Genomic DNA, 18679 nt, shown 5'->3' with positions numbered 1-18679 from the left:
GATGAATCAACTCAGCGTGAGGTTTGGAAAAATGCAGTAAGCTCCCTTTCCCATCAAACAAAAACCTCAGGTTAATGTACAGCCTCTTAAAAGTAATGCAAACAAACCTTAAAAATACTGACAGGGCATTATGTAATGGCAGCACATGGAGGGAAATAACAGTCCTGCGAATGAGGGTGAAGGCCAGAGGGTTCAATGAGTGGCAGAAAAGTGGCGAGATTTCACAAAGACGAGCTGGCAGAGGATCAACCGAGTGGGATGGAGGTCAGAGAAGAGACCACCGGGGTGACAGCAAGATTACTGGGTGTGTTGGAGGGATAATCTAGGTGCCTGCCAGTCTGCGAAGCAAGGATGGGTTAGAGCGACCACAATTAATGGCACTGTGAGTATATGTGCCCTGTTTATTGGCATGTCGGCTTATAAAGGCAATTGTTTAGGACTGTAGAGATGGAGCAAGCGAAAGAAGAATAGATTACCACTGCCACGCTGTGGTTCACGCTCTAATCCAACCTAAGCATAGGTCAGCTGGCTTTAATGGACTGTTCACCTCAACCTGTTCATTAAACCAATACAGCAGGTATTATTACTGGCTGCGTCTAGTGCGCACAGTAGCCTTGTAATTAAATTTCACTTATCTTTGATGGAAAAGGCTTAAAAAAGGGAGGGAAAGGCCTGCTTATTTTGGAGGATGGACACACACTATAGATTGAAAGAACGAGACTGTAGTCTGAAATAGAAGTAAAGATTGAGGGGAAAGGACTTGGAATTGCATTTGAATGTTAGTAGTGTTTGTGTGAAATAAAGGCAGATTGTGAGTAATTACCCATCTTTAGTCGCCTCTCCTAATTTCCTTTTCACTAAACTCTAATTGCTTTTATTCGAGCATCATTAGGCTCTTTGACAGGATACATTTTTGCCCCCATGCAGCACTGAGATGTAAACTTGCTAAGCAGATTTGAACTACAGCAGCTAGCAGGAGGGAAAGAGGTTGAGGGGTGTTTGTTGAAGAAACGCTTAAAGGGACAGTGCACCCAAAAGTGAAGATTCGGCCATAATTCATTCAAAATGTCATCTTTTGTGCTCCGCAAAAGAATGAAGGTTAATTCTTAATCACAGCTGCATGGTGCGCCCCATATTATTGAGATGGACTTGTTTTCAAGTTTTTCATGTTTATTTTCTCCATATGGATTCTTAAAAATTTTGCTGATCTCAAAAGGTTTAAGACTGTGTACTTAACAACTTTTATTAAGCAATGAACTACACAGCCCATGTAAGCACTGCGAATGACGCAGTCAAATAAAGAAATGACAGTATAGCAAAAAAAAAAAAAAAAACCTTGACATTTTCTAGAAAATATTTGAAGTCTGAGAGCTTTCTGAACTTGCATAGACAACAATGCAGCTACCATGTGAAAGGCCAAGAAAGGTAGTAAAGACATTGTTAAAATAGTCCATGTGACATTATTTTTGGGTGAATAATCTATTAACGGCAGGCAAAATAGTTTTCTTCCATGGTAAACCATGTCCACAGAGGCAGAGTTATAGCCTACTAGGCTGAGAAACATCATTAAGATTAAGAGTTTGCTTCTATTAAAGTTTTAAATGGTATTTAATTATTCTTACTTGGCGAATTATCATCATTTGCCTCATCTGATATGCTCTGGCGCCCCTGACACTTTGAGAATTGCTGCTATTGACCGCAAAGAATGATACATGTGAGACATAACAAAAACCAAGACACAACAGTGGAAAATTGCGGTTGTCTACATTTCAGATTTTGTTACAGGAATTATTGTAATGCTGAGGAGACAAATGAGCAGTGGAAAAATACAAGTGTTCGCAGATTTACATTGTTGAGATGCTAAACAAACTTGTGTATCCTGTTACTGCTGTGTTTGTTTGTTCTCTCAGATGACAGCTTCGTGTCTTGACTGAAGCTGGATTTCTCGATTATTATGTAATATCTCATGAGAATATTCCGGATCTCCAGCAAAAGTCCAGATGGCCTCTACTTACCTACAATCATGACTGGCCATCGCTGTTTTTCATCTTTATCTCTTATTATATCAAATATGACACTCTGGGAAAATGATCCGAAATGCTGACCTCACCGCACAAAGGAATCATCACCTCTAAAGTCATCAACCACCTGCTGTCCCGTGAAGCAACTTTCCAATAGCAACATTCTGGACCCTAAGGATTCATACATGGTAATAGTCATCTCAACACATCATGAAATTCAATTAGATGATCTTAAACAGCACCACTGCCCCTGAAACATTTGAGCTTGCCAGTCTCAACACTATGTCATCAGATACAGCCACAGCTGCCTTGCTTTACCCTGAGACAACAGCAGTGTAGATCAGGCTCGCAAATGAGCGAAGGTCGAACAGCCACAATAGTAGTAGGAAATGCAAACAATCTGAAATCTGAAAAATATAGAGAGATAAAATCAAACAGAATTGAAAATATAGGAATGGTAGAGGCGTGAGAAGATTCGAAATCAGGAGTCAAGGTCTCTCTGGAATACTTAATTAATTATTATTATTATTATTTCTTTTTTTGAGGAATTACCTCTTAACACAATTTTGTTTAGATCAATGTAAAACTAAAACACTAAAAATTTGTTTTAAATGAATTATGCACATAAAAATAAGTAAATTAATAAAAATAATGTTCTTATTTATCTTTAGCTTGCTTCTTAATATAGTTTATCTAATAAACCTAGCATTGATATTGTTGGCTCTTGACGAATTGCTCCGATATTCTGTTAGTTTGGATAAAAGCACCTGGTAAATGTAATGAAGAAATGCATAAATGTAAATGTCTATAAAGTCTGAAATATTTATATTAATTTAAATTGTTTCTAAAAAATTGTGCCTACATTTAATTATTAAATCATAAATTTTCTAATTCTGTAGAAGACTGCAAATAAGGTCATCTAAATATATAAAACGGAAGAAATGAGGAGTATATGAAATTGGATAGTGTAAGCATTTCAAGGATAAAGTAAGCATTTCACTACAAGAGGGTGAAGGGAACCAAACTGGATAATACAATGCAATTTATTCTGGAAAAACTGAGTAGAGGAAATGAAGAAAAGGCTGATGCCACACACCATAAGGAGTGAGAATTCAAATAAATTATGCATACTGGCACCCCACGTCCACAGGACCAAGATTTCAACCTGTATTTGAAAATCGAACATTTATATGTTTTAGTGACTTTACTAATTGTTTTGCTTGTAAAAGGGGTTTACTGGGCATTCAAAATGAATTTTAACTTAAACAACTCACCATTTACAGACAACAAAAAAGGTTTGTGTGCTCTATTGCCGACTGGCACAGACTATGTGTAGGTAGTCGCAGTCTGGATCCCGTTTCCGGTGGGGCACTTTTTAACAGGCCCCACCAGGGGGCTGGTCTTGTGTTACAGGAAGCAGTTCCCCAGGTAGCTTCCTCTACAAGCATCAGTCCAGATGTTCTCCAAGGCCCTTTTTTAACATGATTAGTCTATACGACAAAAATCCCATTCAACACAATGGTTCATACAATTGGTTCGACAGGTGAAGAAAAGTGTTTTCTGCAGTTTAATGTGGAGAATGTAACACTAGCTGCACCTGTGAACATAAACTTTCTACCCTGCCAAAAAGAAATACGTAGCACACAATCCATATGATACAAATGAATTGTTTTAGGCACTGAAGAGTTGTCCAGTTCGACCTAACCCTGAGCTGCCAAGGCACGACTCAGGAAAAGATCTTTCTTCCTCTGAAAAGAGAACATAAACACTATAGATTCTCTCAAATGTGAAAGTAATCAAGGCACATACTGAAAGAATGATATGCTCTTGATGACATTGGGTGATTTGTTTGTCTATATTTTGTCCTGAGTGGGTGTAAGTCCATTTCTCTCTCATTTGTTCTGAGTTAAACTTATGTGTTCCAGACCACCTATAAAAGACACTTTAGAGGCATCAGACCAAAAAGTAAGAGACTTATTATCAGATGTGAACATAAGGGAACTGACCTTGGTTTTAGTAATGGATGGACAACGTACACTGGCTTGGAATTTCTTACACTTCGATGAAAACAAAAATCTGTTCTGAGATAAGTGTAAAAGTACAAGTGTAATGGTTCTAATGGAATAGCCCAAAGGTTGATATATGAGCACATTGGGTGGAGAGACCTCAGTCCAATACATACAGAAGGGTCAGTCTTATCCCAACACGCTATAATAGGGACTGTCCCGAACAGGGATTGGTTTGCACGCCCTAATCACAAAATCTGTCGGATGGCCAGAACAATGAACAGAAAAGTAGAGCAGACTGCTTCCATGAGAAATTACTCGCGGGAGAAGAAAGGAAACCGTAATATAAATAAAAGGCAGTTTTCTCTTTCAGCAGTGTGTAAATAATACGCCATTCTATTCTATAGATAAGCTTAGTTAAACAGGCTTTTTTTTGTTTGTGTTGGGGGGATAGTGGTTGAATTTTTAACTACTAAAAATATACATTCATCATATACAATCTCTCGTTCACGACTACTTATCAAAGTCTTTCCAATAGACAAATGCCTGTTTATTAAACACTAACAAAATTAGTGTTTTAATTAACATTCACTAAGAGATTATGCATTTATCGCTGTGTGTTTTGCTATAATATCTCAGGAAGGATTATGCAAACTTTAGACACAAAAGGCAAGCCAAGAATTCCCCATCTTGGATATAATTATTATTGTGTGATGATTTTCTACAGCCATGGTCAACAAAAAATTTACCCAAACATCTGTAATAGTGCGACTGTAATTTTGCCAGGCAAAATGTGCTAAGAAAAGGCACAAATAATCCTAATATACATAAAAAGGAGACATGTTTGCACTGAAATAATGTTATAGTATAATTTTAATCCATTTAGGATCTGGGTAAACTAGATGGCAGGTGGTGCACGAAAAAGATGTATGTTTCTTGTGCTGTAATATGTTCTCTAAAGAGAAGTTCTGCTTCTCTTTAGAGAATTCACTCATAAGTTTTATAATAAATTACTGCCCACTCCAAAGTTTCCAGTTGTATGAAAATGTTTATTGGACAAATAATGTTTCAGTAATTAACTTAAAGCCTATAATGCCCAGGGCAGAAAATGTCCTGTAACTTAGTGGATCAGAATCAGTGACCATTGGTGGTACACATGCCAAAATACCAAAAAAACTATCATAGCCTAGTCCAATGAGACCATAAGGAAATATTACCGAGAAACCGACCAGTAATATGGTTATTTTATGGTTTTCAGTATAAGGGTACTGAAAAACCAACTGTGCTGCTGTTTGCCCTAATTAAATGGCTCTCTGCTAAACTTTCATATCTTCTGGTTTCATAGACTTTCTAATGTCCTTTTGTTTCCAAGATTCACTGTGTAGTCTCTATTGTTCACTTCCAGCTTCCTTTCTATTTTCTGTCTTTATACATCCCTCTATGTGTGTGGCAAAGCTTATTTCTCTTATTGTTTCTCTGTCTGTCTTTTTCGCTCTCTCTCCTACTTCTTCTCCATACTGTGAACCCACATACAAATTCCATTAAACACTGACCAGCAACTCTTTCCAAATATACGTTAAATGAACCAGCAACAATGTGGAATTCCAGTATTTATCTAACAGAGTTTGTTCTGGAGGGTATTTTTTAACAGATGCTTCTGTTGAAAATGGACATTACGGAGGTCCTTTGAAGTCTGGAATTACTTATTATTGGCAAAAAAGAAAACGGAGGAAAAAAGAATACATGCCCTAATTTTAATTTCTTTTCCACAGGGGTAACAACAGCTTGAGAACACAGTTGGCCCAGTTGCCACATGGTGGCAACAATTATCATGGTATCAGACTTAAACCAACATTTCAAAAGAACAACCAAGCACAATTTTACCATCTGCTAAGCAACTCTTTCTGCAAGTCTCCGTGAGAGGATAACATCTGCTAATTGTGTGTCATAATTACAAATTGTCTTGGTGAGTGAAATTACAAATTTTCAATGCTCCACAACCATGAATTTTTCAAGCAAGATAAAAGAACCAAAACAAATACATGCAATGCTTTTAAAATTATATTTCAAGACATATCGAATGGTATGTAAAATAGTTATTTCTGTCATAGCCAAAGGTAGCACTGGTAAATCATAATTGACAATAATCAAAATAAGTAAATTGAAATGGATACCCAGCCCTAGTAAAAGTTTCAGTTACATTTAGCACTGCAAAACCTGAAAAAAAATCATGGTCGTGAATTATCAGAGAAATAATCACAGAAACACAAACAAAAGGAAAACATAATCATTCCTACCTCAAGGAAGCAGGTCCCTGCTGAGGTGTTCTCCTTGATTGAAACATTGTAGAAGCTGCTTTCAAACACTGGCTCATTATCGTTACTATCCTGGAGGCCTATTTCTACCACAGCAGTGGAGGATAACGGCGGTCGTCCTCCATCAGTGGCCACTACTTTGATAGTTGGCTTTGGGTCCATCTCATAATCCAGCTTGGTAGCAGTGGTTATGATACCTGTGATGGGGTCAATGGTGAACCAACTGGCGTGAGTCTTCTTGTCTGGTAGGATGCTGTAGCGGACATCACCATTGGGACCTTGGTCTTTGTCCCTGGCAGTCACTTGCAGCACAAAGCTACCTGGGTAGACCACTTCTGGTATGGTCTGCTTGTAAGCCTGTTGGTCAAAGAGAGGCGGATTGTCATTGACATCGGTGACATGAATCGTGAACGAGGACTCTGCACGAAGCGGTGGGGTTCCAGAATCAGTAGCCATGACACAAAGCTCATAAGAATCCCTCTCTTCCCGATCCAGAGTCTGGTCTACATAGATGAGATAGATGATACTGTCTTTGGTGGTCAGGGCAAATTTCCCATCACCTCCTTCAAGAGACACGTTGACATTGGAGTACTCGCCATAATCAGGATCTGAGACAGAGATTCTTGCAACGTATTGGCCCGGCTGAGCACCTTCTGAGATCTGGGGCGAGCCATCTTCACTGAGAAAAATTATGGTCATGGTTGGCTGGTTATCATTGTAATCTCGCACATGAATTGTAACAAAGGCATTGGTGATCTCTGGATGGCTCGCATTATCTCTGGCTTGGACGACCAACTCATGAACCTTCCTCACCTCATAGTCTAGAAGCTTATTGAGCGTAATGATTCCAGAGCGAGGGTCGATGACGAAGTAGTTGTCTGGGTCACTCTGTCGCCGGTTTATCTCATACAACACAAGACCGTTGTCTCCTTCATCAGCATCTGTTGCAAAAACTTGCAGGATGTTGCTTCCCTGAGGAAGGCTCTCAGAGATTATGGCATTGTAGCGACTCTGGTTGAAAGTCGGAGCATGGTCATTGATATCCTGCACCAAAACATCAAGAGTCATCTGACCAGTTTTCCTTGGAGATCCACCATCAAAGGCCTCCAAAACCAAGGAGTAGGAGGACCTCTTCTCTCGGTCCAAGACTCCATTGACCACCAAGTCAAGGTAAAGGACTTTATTTGCTGCTCTTTTGGTCTCGAGACGGAACACTTGTCCTACATTGCCTTCTTTGATCTGATATCCTTGTACAGTAAGCTGATCCTTATCCGCATCAGTGGCTGGCTCAAGAGAAAACTTAGTTCCCACCGCCGTTTGCTCTGGGATCTTCAAAGTGGCTTTCTTCTTGGGGAATGCCGGGGCATGGTCGTTGATATCATTTACAGTGATTGAGACCTTGACTGTGAAACCTGTCATAGTTACTGCTATAAAACTGTAATGGTCCCTTTCCTCTCGGTCCAGTCGCCTTGCAGTCTTGATGATGCCTGTGGTTTCATCAATGTGGAGATCACTGCTGATGCTGGTGCCTTCGTGATCAGAGATGAAGTATAGAGAAGCTGTATCTCCAGGTAGCAAACCAGCACTAATGTCGCCCACTATTGTCCCCGCTGGTTGTTCCTCATCTAACTGGAGCTCCAAAATACCTGGTGTGCCCTCACCTCCAACAATTACAGTTAACAGTTCCACTAAAAAGCAAAGCACAAATAGCATCCTTAGCCTCCAGAATACCCACATCTGGAACTGTCCACATGTGTTTTTCCCAAAGCCATTAAACAGAGTCATCTTGCCAAGGTTTCTTTACACCTGCAAAACAGGAGAAGAGCAGACTGTCAAAATGGCATTAACACAGTAGTGCACAATATTATGACATATATTCCAATGCAGATCTACGGTTCCCTCACTGCCTCTCACAGACAGATGGAATGCATGAGAAAGAGGTGCGTTTGCTTCAGAAAGGAGAGGTTTCCCCAGTCAGGGCAGTAAAAAGTAAGCGGCTTTCACATGTTGTACAGGCTCTTATTCATACACTACGCTTTTTCAAAACACACTCCACATGCATTTCTTTCCCATTATTCTAACGTGCCTTATCTTTGATACATTCAGATAGTCAGCTTCAGTTATGTAGTGAATAAAACATCAAAAGACTATTATATAGTAATATAGACATATCTTGCAAATTGTTTTTGCGTAAAAGAGCAATTAATCGTCATTTGCTTCCTAATGGAAAATATATTTTATTTCCAGTCATATTCAGATCGAGTGGGTACCTATAATATCATTATAAACAGCTGTCCTCGAATAACTGTACATAGCTACGTACATTACAAATATGGCTTAACGAGACTTTGGTACCAACAGTAATGGCATGTAGCACAGAATCATTCATATTTGTAAGAGTGGGGCCCAGGTGGCAGGATAAGGCCTTCTTCCTTGACACTACAATCCCAACACAAACGTTGAGTTTGGATGTTCACATAATATTACAGTCAGTTCAAACCAAAACCACCCCAAAAAAACATTAAAGCAGTTGATCTTTATTAAAACCATATTAAAGAGTAAAACCTAGCCACTAATTCCGAGCAGAGAGAATGATAATGCTCAGACAAAAAGGCCAGACAGGAGTCTGGAGCATGTGTTTGGAAAGCATCTCTCCTCTTGTCATATGTGTGAAGGCTGAATCCTCTGTGAAGCAATCTGCTACAGATGGTCAGACTTGGGATGATATTTTATACGCCACTGAAGAAGTGCACTAGCACAATTAGGAAATTATACTACTTTGGCTGGAAACGCAACAAACCTCAGGAGTCTTTGCACTTGCACTGACTAGAGTTGCTGTTGGTAAAGTCTGTATTATCCAAACCTCAATGCATAATGATGGCAGATCATCACTGTGGGCCATTGTGGTCTCTATACATAAGTGATTTACAAATGCAATTTGTCCTTGTCAGTTCGGTTTAAGAGTTCTCCAGTGAGATGCACAGAACTCACTGAAGGAAGAATATAAATATTGAATCTGGACTTCAGTGTAATTTTTTAACAAGGAAGAAGCCCTCCAGATGAAACCACATGATTGTTTTCATTCATTGCAAAGCTGTTCAACCAGGCTCCCTCTAGTGGCCACAATGAGTCAACAGCTTTGTGAAAGAGGTAGAAGACCAAAACATTTTTAAAATAAAACTTTTATTGCAAATGATAACACTACACAGACATACATCTACAGCCTAAACCAATGTGTGTGTGTGTGTGTGTGTGTGTGTGTGTGTGTGTGTGTGTGTGTGTGTGTGTGTGTGTGTGTGTGTGTGTGTGTGGACAATTCTGAGTGGTTTGGTGCCTCTAATGGTTGGCATTTACAAATGATTAACCCCACAAACACAGCTGACCGGCAGGGCTCCATGCTGTCTGTCCTAATCAACTTAGACTTTCATTAACATGTGATACATTCATAGCATGTCATGTGTAAAAGGTCACACTAACACACAAATCACATGTCCAAGGACATCCAGGACAAAGACCACAATGATCATCAGTACTGCTTGAGTGATCTGTAATATAAATCTCATTGGAGTCACACAGATTGTGTTGAAACTGATTTATAATAGGTTAGTGATCATTAAGGATCCAAAAAATTAAATAAAAAATCAGTTCTATCTGGGGTTGAAACCCCAAACCTGCAGTTCTAGGATCAGGAGACCTCCTATAGGTGTTTTTGTGAAGTGTGGTCGGCCCAATGTTGGGTCTAATGAAAGCAGCAGAGATTGTGAGGCACTTGGGGGCCACTTTGAGCCAATTTAAACAGATTCTGAGGTCATTGAGGCCCACAATGCATTGCCACACAATGTGTCTCGTTCCTATATTTAACGGCTTATTAAAATACATAGCATATAGAGGTTGTCTAGGGGGCTGGAGGAGCTGACGGTTTCTCCATCAGGATCGCACAGAATAAACAGGGGCCAGACTGAGTGATTGACAGAGGCGTCTGAGGAAAACCTGTGGGGGGCCGGCAGTCTTATTCACCACACAGCATTTCTACATAGGCACAAAGGCAAACTCAGCATCATGTCAGACCACAGAAGAATTTGAGAATCTTCTTCATAACATTCAAACTGCTGATAGTCTTATTATTATGATTTTTAGAAACATTAAAATGGCATGAGAATGCATTCATGATTACCTATGAATATGAGGCAGAAACCATCAACGAGTAGGATATATCAGTTTAAGAAACTTGGCGCTATTTGAAGGACAAATGAGAAAATCTTTCACCAAAACCCATGCTTATGATGGGTTTGAAATGACTGAATACGGATGAGCAGTTGCCACAGTTTCCGCAGACTAAATGGGTAAGGAATTCACTCCCGCTCAGTTTTCAGTATTTAGACAACCACAGTGCCAGACCTCCTTGGGCTTTCTGCTTTTAGCCATCCAGCTGTCGTCAAGAGGCTGGAGTTGGTTGGTTTAACGGTGAAGGTGGCAGGCGGGTCTTAGTAGAAGATCCTGACTGATATGAGACTGGCTTAGTTGGTTTTTATGACAGTTGAGCTATGCTAAGTCTGAAAAACCAGGTGACAGATGAGCAAAGAAGGATCATTTCAGTTGGATCATTCGTCTGTATCTAAAACTAATTCCCTGAGCATCCATTAGAGAAAAAGAATGGATGAAGTATTTGTGTTGGCATTGTACAAATGTTAATGCTTTATAATACTGCCACAAAGTCCAAATTTCACTGATTTTTTGGAGAACTTCTTAGATATTCTACCTTTTGTAAATTAAAAACAGATTTAGACAGAGTTTTATACATATCAAATCCTTAAAAGCTTCAAATATTAAAACGTCTAATGTAAAATCCTGAACCACTTACTGAGACTATCTGTATGCCCTGTCAAGGTATTAAACTACACTAGACTTGTAAAGCTCAATTTTCTACAAAGATAGCCATTCATATAGTACATTAGTACAACCCTAAAGCTACGAGGTCCTATAAAAACCCTTATCAGCGTGCTTTACCAGTGACTCACTCTTTAAGCTCATGGTAGCCAACACACGCTCTTTAGCTGTCATCTGTACCGTGTTTGAATGAAGACCGAGATTACACTTCTGAGGGCAATTACTACTAATTTCTTCAGTGTGTAAAGACCCTCAGTGCACTTAAATAAAACAGCTAAAGACATCAAGAATGAGTTCAAGGTTGATGCCGATGCCAACTCTAAATATCTTCTAGAGAATTTGCCACTGGTTCACAGGAGGTTTACCAGCCCCAGTTCACTACATAGGAAAAAGATAAAAACCCCAGCTAACATGGGATGAGGAAAGGTCTCACGAGTAAAAACAACCTCCATCATCAGGTAAGTGAATGAAGAGTTTGTCCTCCAGTTTGGACAACAATGATGTAATCCAAAGAAATGTTGTAATGTAGCTTTCCGGACATTTCTCTCCACACAGGCACATGCTAGTTTGGTTTTTATGGTCTCTCTGTGGCACAGGTTTAATAGGATATGAGGTTTCCTAAGAAAGTAACTGGAAATATGGAGTTTGTCACTGTGGCAAAAAAATTGAAAGAGTAGAAATGTTTCCAAATTTCCTTCCCCAATCAGGGGAAAATCCAGAAATAACAAGGTTTGGGCTAAAGCAGTGACCCCACAAGTTCAGGTGAGACATTTCTCATGGTAGACACCCCAGACACACAGGTTTCCTCATAAGTTGGTGAAGGCTATATAGGATTTTTACTGTTTTCAGAGTTCAAAGAAAATATATAAAAAATAAATTATTAATCATATATATCAACTACATAAATATTTTATTATGTGGCCTATACAAAATTACATTAACAGATAAAAATACAATTATTTTGCCACTACCTTCCAAGCACACTGTTTGGTGCTCTAAAAAAAGAAAAAGCTGCAGTGAATAAATGAAACAACCTGCGGTCTTCCCTGTTATGATCAGGGTTGGGTGTACAACGTGCTCTTTCTCGAGGAATGAGATGTAACAGGAAAAGAGAGTGGGTGAGAGAGACAAGATCTCTGAATTATTAATAAGCAGTGACGCACTGTTTAACAAATGTTGAACACTGAGATGCCACATCTCAGGTTCCCATGTCTCCCAAGTTACAGCACACTGTGCCACCATACACACACTAAACTGGGTATTACGACCGCTTGATATAAAACATTCTGAGATTCTAAAGAATAAATATTTTGTATTTGGGTGGATTATTTTATGTAATGTAATTTTGTTTTTTATTTTTGTCAGACCCCAGGCACCCCAGCCAGACCCTAAATTTTGTGACCAATACAAGCTATCTAAGATGTTAATGGGCTGGTTAATGCTTAAATGCTTGTCCAAATTAGAATTACAAAGAGGCCTATGCCCAAAAGTAAGCCACCATCGGCTGTGGTACCTTTCTATTGAGGAAAAGGAACTGTGCCTCAGTAGAATTTTACACTAACTTGTCCAAACTCTGACCTTATCTACAAGCCCGCATGTTTCCAGTCCATTTGACAGTACTGATGCTTGAGAATGGCTACCATTACTGGCCATGAGAGGTCAAATACGCCACAAAGCCAAAGTGCCACCACACTGAAATTTGCTAATAAATACGCTGTCGAGAGCTTTTAGAAACAGACCGAGCACTGAACACTCCATTTGGAGCATTCTCAATGTAGCGCTCAATGATTCACTGATAGTATTACTGAGTGAATGAGCAGTTCAGGTGAAAGTAGAGTGAAGCACTCAGAATCTTCTGAGTGATCTGTACACATCTCACTAGTTTGGTTTGGTGTATTAAGCTGAGTTTAATTAGTGTTTCATATAAAACACACACACATAGACAAAAACTAAAACACAAAGATGATATGTAGCATTTCAATAAACATACTGTACATTGAAGGGGTATGTGGTATCACCACCTGGTCAAATGACTTAGCAAGACCAAGCTTCATAGATGGAAAAAAACAAGCCTTTCCCAGGAGAAAAGCCGCAATCTGGAGCACTTAGATATAATGGTTTGGCTGTAACCAAAGTTGCCAGGGAGCCGTTTCCAAAATCTAACAATAGAGACGTTTAGGTAAGCTAATTAAAAACAGAACATTTTGCAGACAAAACGTGTACTCAGAGCTTTTTGTTACCTATCTTGGAGTGTTAAAGAAGTTTGAAATGTTAATCTTGTTTTTATAACATCTGCAATCCAGGCCCATTGGAATAACATGCCTGTGACGACATTTATGCAAAATGATATCACACTACTTAAGCTGCACATTTCACAATGCTTCAGGAGTATTGTTCAGTTTAGCCAAAACAGATGAATCTGTGAATCTGGCTACATTCGTTTTTAATTTTAAGCATTTTCAGCATATTGTGGCAGTTTAAGAAATGAAATGTCCAGTGAATGATGGTAAAAGGTTAACGCTTTAACGTATTTGAAAATAATGTACCACCCTTCAATGAATCCTACCCTAAATCTAACTGAAAGAAAATGCAATTTAGTCTTTGAACTTTTGCTGAGTCTTCCACATCTCAGTGCTTTACTAGGTGAGCTACCAAGCAAGTTTACTAGATCAGAAAAGCCAAACAAATGGAGCTGCTTATGTGATTCAAACATCAAAATGTATAAGTTTACAAACCATGTGCTAAAATACACTGTAAAAATATTTAGCAAAAAAAAAGATCACTGGAATACATTTTACAAGAAAACTAAATTTTTATCCTTTTTATGAAATAACGTTTTATGAAATTTCATGTTAAATTCAACGTGTTACTTCCCATTTCTTTATAGTTATTAACTTGCAATTATTTATGAATGAAAATTATTTCAAAATGCAGTCTTAACAATTTTTTCAGTGTAAACATATTTTAAATATTGTGCAAGGAACTGTGTCTTTATTTATTAATTATCTGCCCAAACAAAATTTGTGTAAAAAGTAAAAAAAATAGTTGTTGCCATTGTACTGTCTTTTTTGTTCATTTCAGTTGAAAACTACAGTGAATTGTATTTTAAAGGAACATTTTTAGATTTGCACAATTATAAGTAGAGGCACGTATTTCCAACAAGCCTAGATTGAATATCTGTCATCCATTCAAAGCAGGGAGGAGTAAGAATTGGCCTGTGGCACATCCAACCATAACTTCAGAAAATAAATGCTTTTTCTGGTAAGATATGGCAAGTGCATGAAATTGCACGCAATCTGTTTCCTCCAAAGAACAATTCTGAGATGATTATAAGGCTTCAGTTAAGAGCATAAGGAAAGAGAAATGGATATACACCCTTGAGATCTCAGATCTAGACAGGCAAATCACTCAGCAAAATGGCTATTTCTCTCCTTCCCGACTGCAATGTTTGCAGGAAACAGATTAATTGTGGTTTCCCCTGGACCAACAAAGACATCAGAACTTACCTCTAATCTTAGAGTTTCAGTGTGGCAAATACACATTCATATCAAATAGCAATCATTCAATGAAATACAAAGTTCATAAGCTTCGGTAATGATCCTCAAGCAATGTGTGGGAGATGGTTTCAAACCCCCCTCCAACTGAAACACACACCCTATTCTCTTGGCTTATTCTAATTAAATCAAACAGCTCCTCTCCCCCCATGTGTTGCCTCTGATCACTTTCCAAGTGTTGAAGGGGAACAGTATGAACAGACTCCCCCTCACTGGGTAAGTCTTTCTTTTACTGCCTTATAACGTGCGTCTCATGCTGAGGCCGCACATGTGCCCTGCGCTTCTGACATCAGCTAAGATCTGACGCAGGACAAAAAGAGGTTCCAGAGCAGCCAAGATCACTTCTGTACTTCATTTGGTACTGATAGGATATTAGTGCAACAGACTAGATCAGTTCTTGAATACATGTAGAGATACGTTGTTGTTTTTTCAGTCAATGTTAGACAATAACTTTCGAGAGAGGGGAATCAGATATCAGATATCACTAAAATATGTGTCTGTCTGCAGTGTTGCCCCTAAAACAGCTACTGAACAAATGTGAATATAATTTACAAAGCTCATAACTGTACTTTTACAATATTTACATATAGCGTTGTGCAAGAAACGCACTTATAAATGTCAAATGAAATACATTACGAGTCCACTGACAATCGAACAAATGTTCCCTGTAAAGCAATGTTTTTAATTAGAAGCGCCTGTCAGTAATATGGATAACAGATTGTTCTAAACCTCCACCCATTCGAAAGATTGTTCAATCACCATAATGTGCAAAACATACAATGATTGACAGGCCAATGTCCAATGAACAGATGCTACTTCCAATGCAAATAGCGCTCCTAAAAGCTTGCCGTTTGAGTGGGACCAACAATGATGCTTTAGAACATAATGTCAAAGTCCCTTTCAATGAAAGTCTGTTCACTTGGTAGCCATATTTGCAATGCCTCTGGGCAGCTCAAACTAGACAAAGTCCAATCAAAATGAATGGAGACATCTGACATCCTGAAATCTCAAAAACTGCTTGCTTATTAGATTACATATTTCAAATCAGCAACAAAATCTGTAATGAACTGTCCAATGAATGTTGCTCCTTATGCTCAAATAGCATTTAAAAGCTAATTTTTCTGGCTATTTTTCTGCATGGATGGTCTAGCCTCAGGTTTCTATGGGAACCGGATCTTCTGGCTGCTGCAGTGATGCAATGACTTTGCCAACTGGCTTTTTCATTTAAAAGGCGGGACTATTCCACCATATTGCGTGTTGTAGTTTCTCCCATTCAGAAGTATGTCCTATGGTCATCGATCTTTGCTGCCATAATAGACTGCAATGAAGAACACTTTGACAGAGTGTCCGTTAAATTCTACACACAGAAGGACGAACAGCGCAACAAAACCGTATGGTTTCGAACTTTCATTTGATAGAACAGAACATTTTTAATCAATAATATTTAAGTTTATACAGAGTAACCTCAATTTTGGTATTTCCAGTTATTTTGTTTATTTCTGCTTCACCAAAGCAAAATTTACTGATTTGCATCTCAAAGCAACACAGCACTTTTTGGTTGCTGAATGAATCAGTGTTTTTAACAAATCTGTTCAGTGAATGATTCACAGTCTCATAAAAACCGTTTGCTGCCACCTACATGCCTAACAATATAACCTCCAAATAGAGTCACTGAAAAATCTCCAACACTAATTCAGAGAGCTTACTACATAATACAGTCTGTCTGGAAAGCACACAAACAGACAATGTTTGCATCACTGAAAAGATCAGCATCGAAAAGACCAATCAAATTAGGAAGACCGGGACTAACTGTATAGACAAAGAAAAATGACCTTGCTGCGTTTTTAATTAGACATAAAAAAGTGCAGTCTTGAATCAATCACCAAAGAACAGCGGTGCCCCTAATAAATTGCAGAGTTCTTGATAGTAAGGGAAATACAAACTATAATAACTACAAGCCAGGGTCCATGCATTCACATACAGATGTGTAATACTGTCATAAAATAGCCTACACATCTGCAGCATTCACTTCCCTGTGCTTGTGAAGTGCACAATCCCTCAATGCCACTTCTGTCACTTCCAGCGTTAGATGCCTTTCACACATGAGTGAGCAAACTGCTCTCTTCTCTTTTAACTGCACGCTCATGATACTTAATTACAGCCTTTATAGTTTGAAAGAGGGACCTAAATAATAGGCATGCCGTGCGTGATGCAGTGAGGCGCGTGCAGTTACACGTTGCGTGCAGACACATAGCCTACTATATAAGCGTCCGGTATAGCCGCAGTCACCGATGAAAGAGCTCGAGCAAAAAAATTGTAATCCTACAAAAACTCAAACATATGTCTCTTGTTAAAAATAGTAGACTGATTTCGGAAAGAACGCACGCTCAAGAAGAAACCGATCTCCGCTCGTCCGTTTACGGTTCAGTTTTACGTGCGAGGAATAGTAGCTACCCCTCTCCTCCTTCCTTTGGGAAGATGTGACTCTCTGGGATCCCTCTCTGGGATCCAGGTCCATATACTGATGGGATAAACGTTGGGAACGGTATTGGACTCACCCACGGTTTAATAAGAAAACATAGTCTATTGAACGTGGATTTTACAAAATATCAGTAAAAAAAAAAAAAAACAGCTACACTGTCTAAAAGCATCTAACAGAATGAATTCACAGCTCATTATTTAGCCAAACTAAACATTAAGTAGGTCTAGATAATTTTACTTAATTGGTTTAGATTTTTAAATTGTTTCGTGTAGGTCCGTAACGTTGCGTTTGGTAATTTTTACGCATCCACACAGGTATGCTTTAACCAGCTGACATGAAATACACAGACGACCATGGGCTAGTCAATCACTTCTTTAGGGTATAAACCTTAGAGAATGAATGAAACTGCTCGCCCACACAAAGAAACGCTTGGTTTTGCAGAAATGTGAAATGAAATGAATTGGAAATGTGAATTGGAGTAATCGTATCAATAACACACACCGTAAAGCTAAAATCTCTAAAATCATACAGAACTTCAGCGTTTTTCCTTGAGCAAACGCTAAAAATGTCAGAATTTGTGTTAAGCAGACTGTCTTGAGTCATACAGAACGACAGGATAACGACATTGATTCTTACATTCATCTGAACGAGCTCCGCGATTGTCTGTGAGCATCCGTTGTTTCACTCAAATCCAATTTGCATGCAGATGTATCCAGCCCGTTCCCAGATCGTTTTTGTTTGAGGTTAATACATCAGCATTAAATCCATGGGAAATAAATAGAATTCTAATGGAGATACTCCTTCTTTCCACCGGTAAATAGTAGCCTAGCCCTCAGGTGTGAGCGGCTCCGCATTCACTATTCCATTCACCAAACAGGAGCAGAATATCTTTCGATCTCCTCGGTGTCTCAATAGTAACGCGCACCTCCGGATAACGGTCACCTCAGCATCCAATGCTGCATGGACGGGACGCTCTGTGGATACACCGCACCTCCGCGAGTGAAATCAGACACCCACACCAGGCCCTGCCTCTCCTAATTTGGCTTGCTAATATATTCGACACGTGGGGAGCGGTACAAAAGGGGGAGCAGAGGAAAAAAAAGAGGACTGAGGAAAAGACCAGACTTGTTCCTGTAGACTGTAGTGCCACCATGCTCCACCTTGGAGAAGTGGTTTGAAGACAAAGAACCAGATTCAAGACCCTTGTCCAATGTGTAGTTTGGTGGTGTACGTAACTCGTGTTTTTGTACATGCATTTGAATATAGCCTAAGTATATATAAATTATTTACGAATATTAAATTTAATAAATGTGATTTAATATAAATTCTTAAAATCGATACAATTTATAGGCTATAATTTCAACAAATTATACAATGTATACAATTACATATATTATGCAATTTATTTAAAGTG

The 18679-nt window shown here is 38.9% G+C and overlaps 1 protein-coding gene across 1 annotated transcript in view; it reads right to left on the bottom strand.

The window, feature by feature from the left end:
- dchs1b (dachsous cadherin-related 1b) overlaps positions 1–18296 on the bottom strand; it is an 84192-nt gene extending 65896 nt beyond the window's left edge. Inside the window, exons 1-2 of the mRNA XM_026273633.1 lie at positions 17902–18296; positions 6325–8148 (exon numbers count right to left, since the gene is read on the bottom strand). Of these exons, the coding sequence (XP_026129418.1) occupies positions 6325–8127 (1803 nt within the window). The 5' untranslated portion in view covers positions 8128–8148; positions 17902–18296. The remainder of the gene's footprint in view (positions 1–6324; positions 8149–17901) is intronic.
- Between the last annotated feature and the right edge of the window lie 383 nt (positions 18297–18679).

Source organism: Carassius auratus, chromosome 10 (genome assembly GCF_003368295.1).
Source record: "Carassius auratus strain Wakin chromosome 10, ASM336829v1, whole genome shotgun sequence".
Classification (NCBI taxonomy): domain Eukaryota; kingdom Metazoa; phylum Chordata; class Actinopteri; order Cypriniformes; family Cyprinidae; genus Carassius; species Carassius auratus.
The sequence above is the reverse complement of the archived record's forward strand: the minus strand, read 5'-3'. Positions and strand labels throughout refer to the sequence as shown.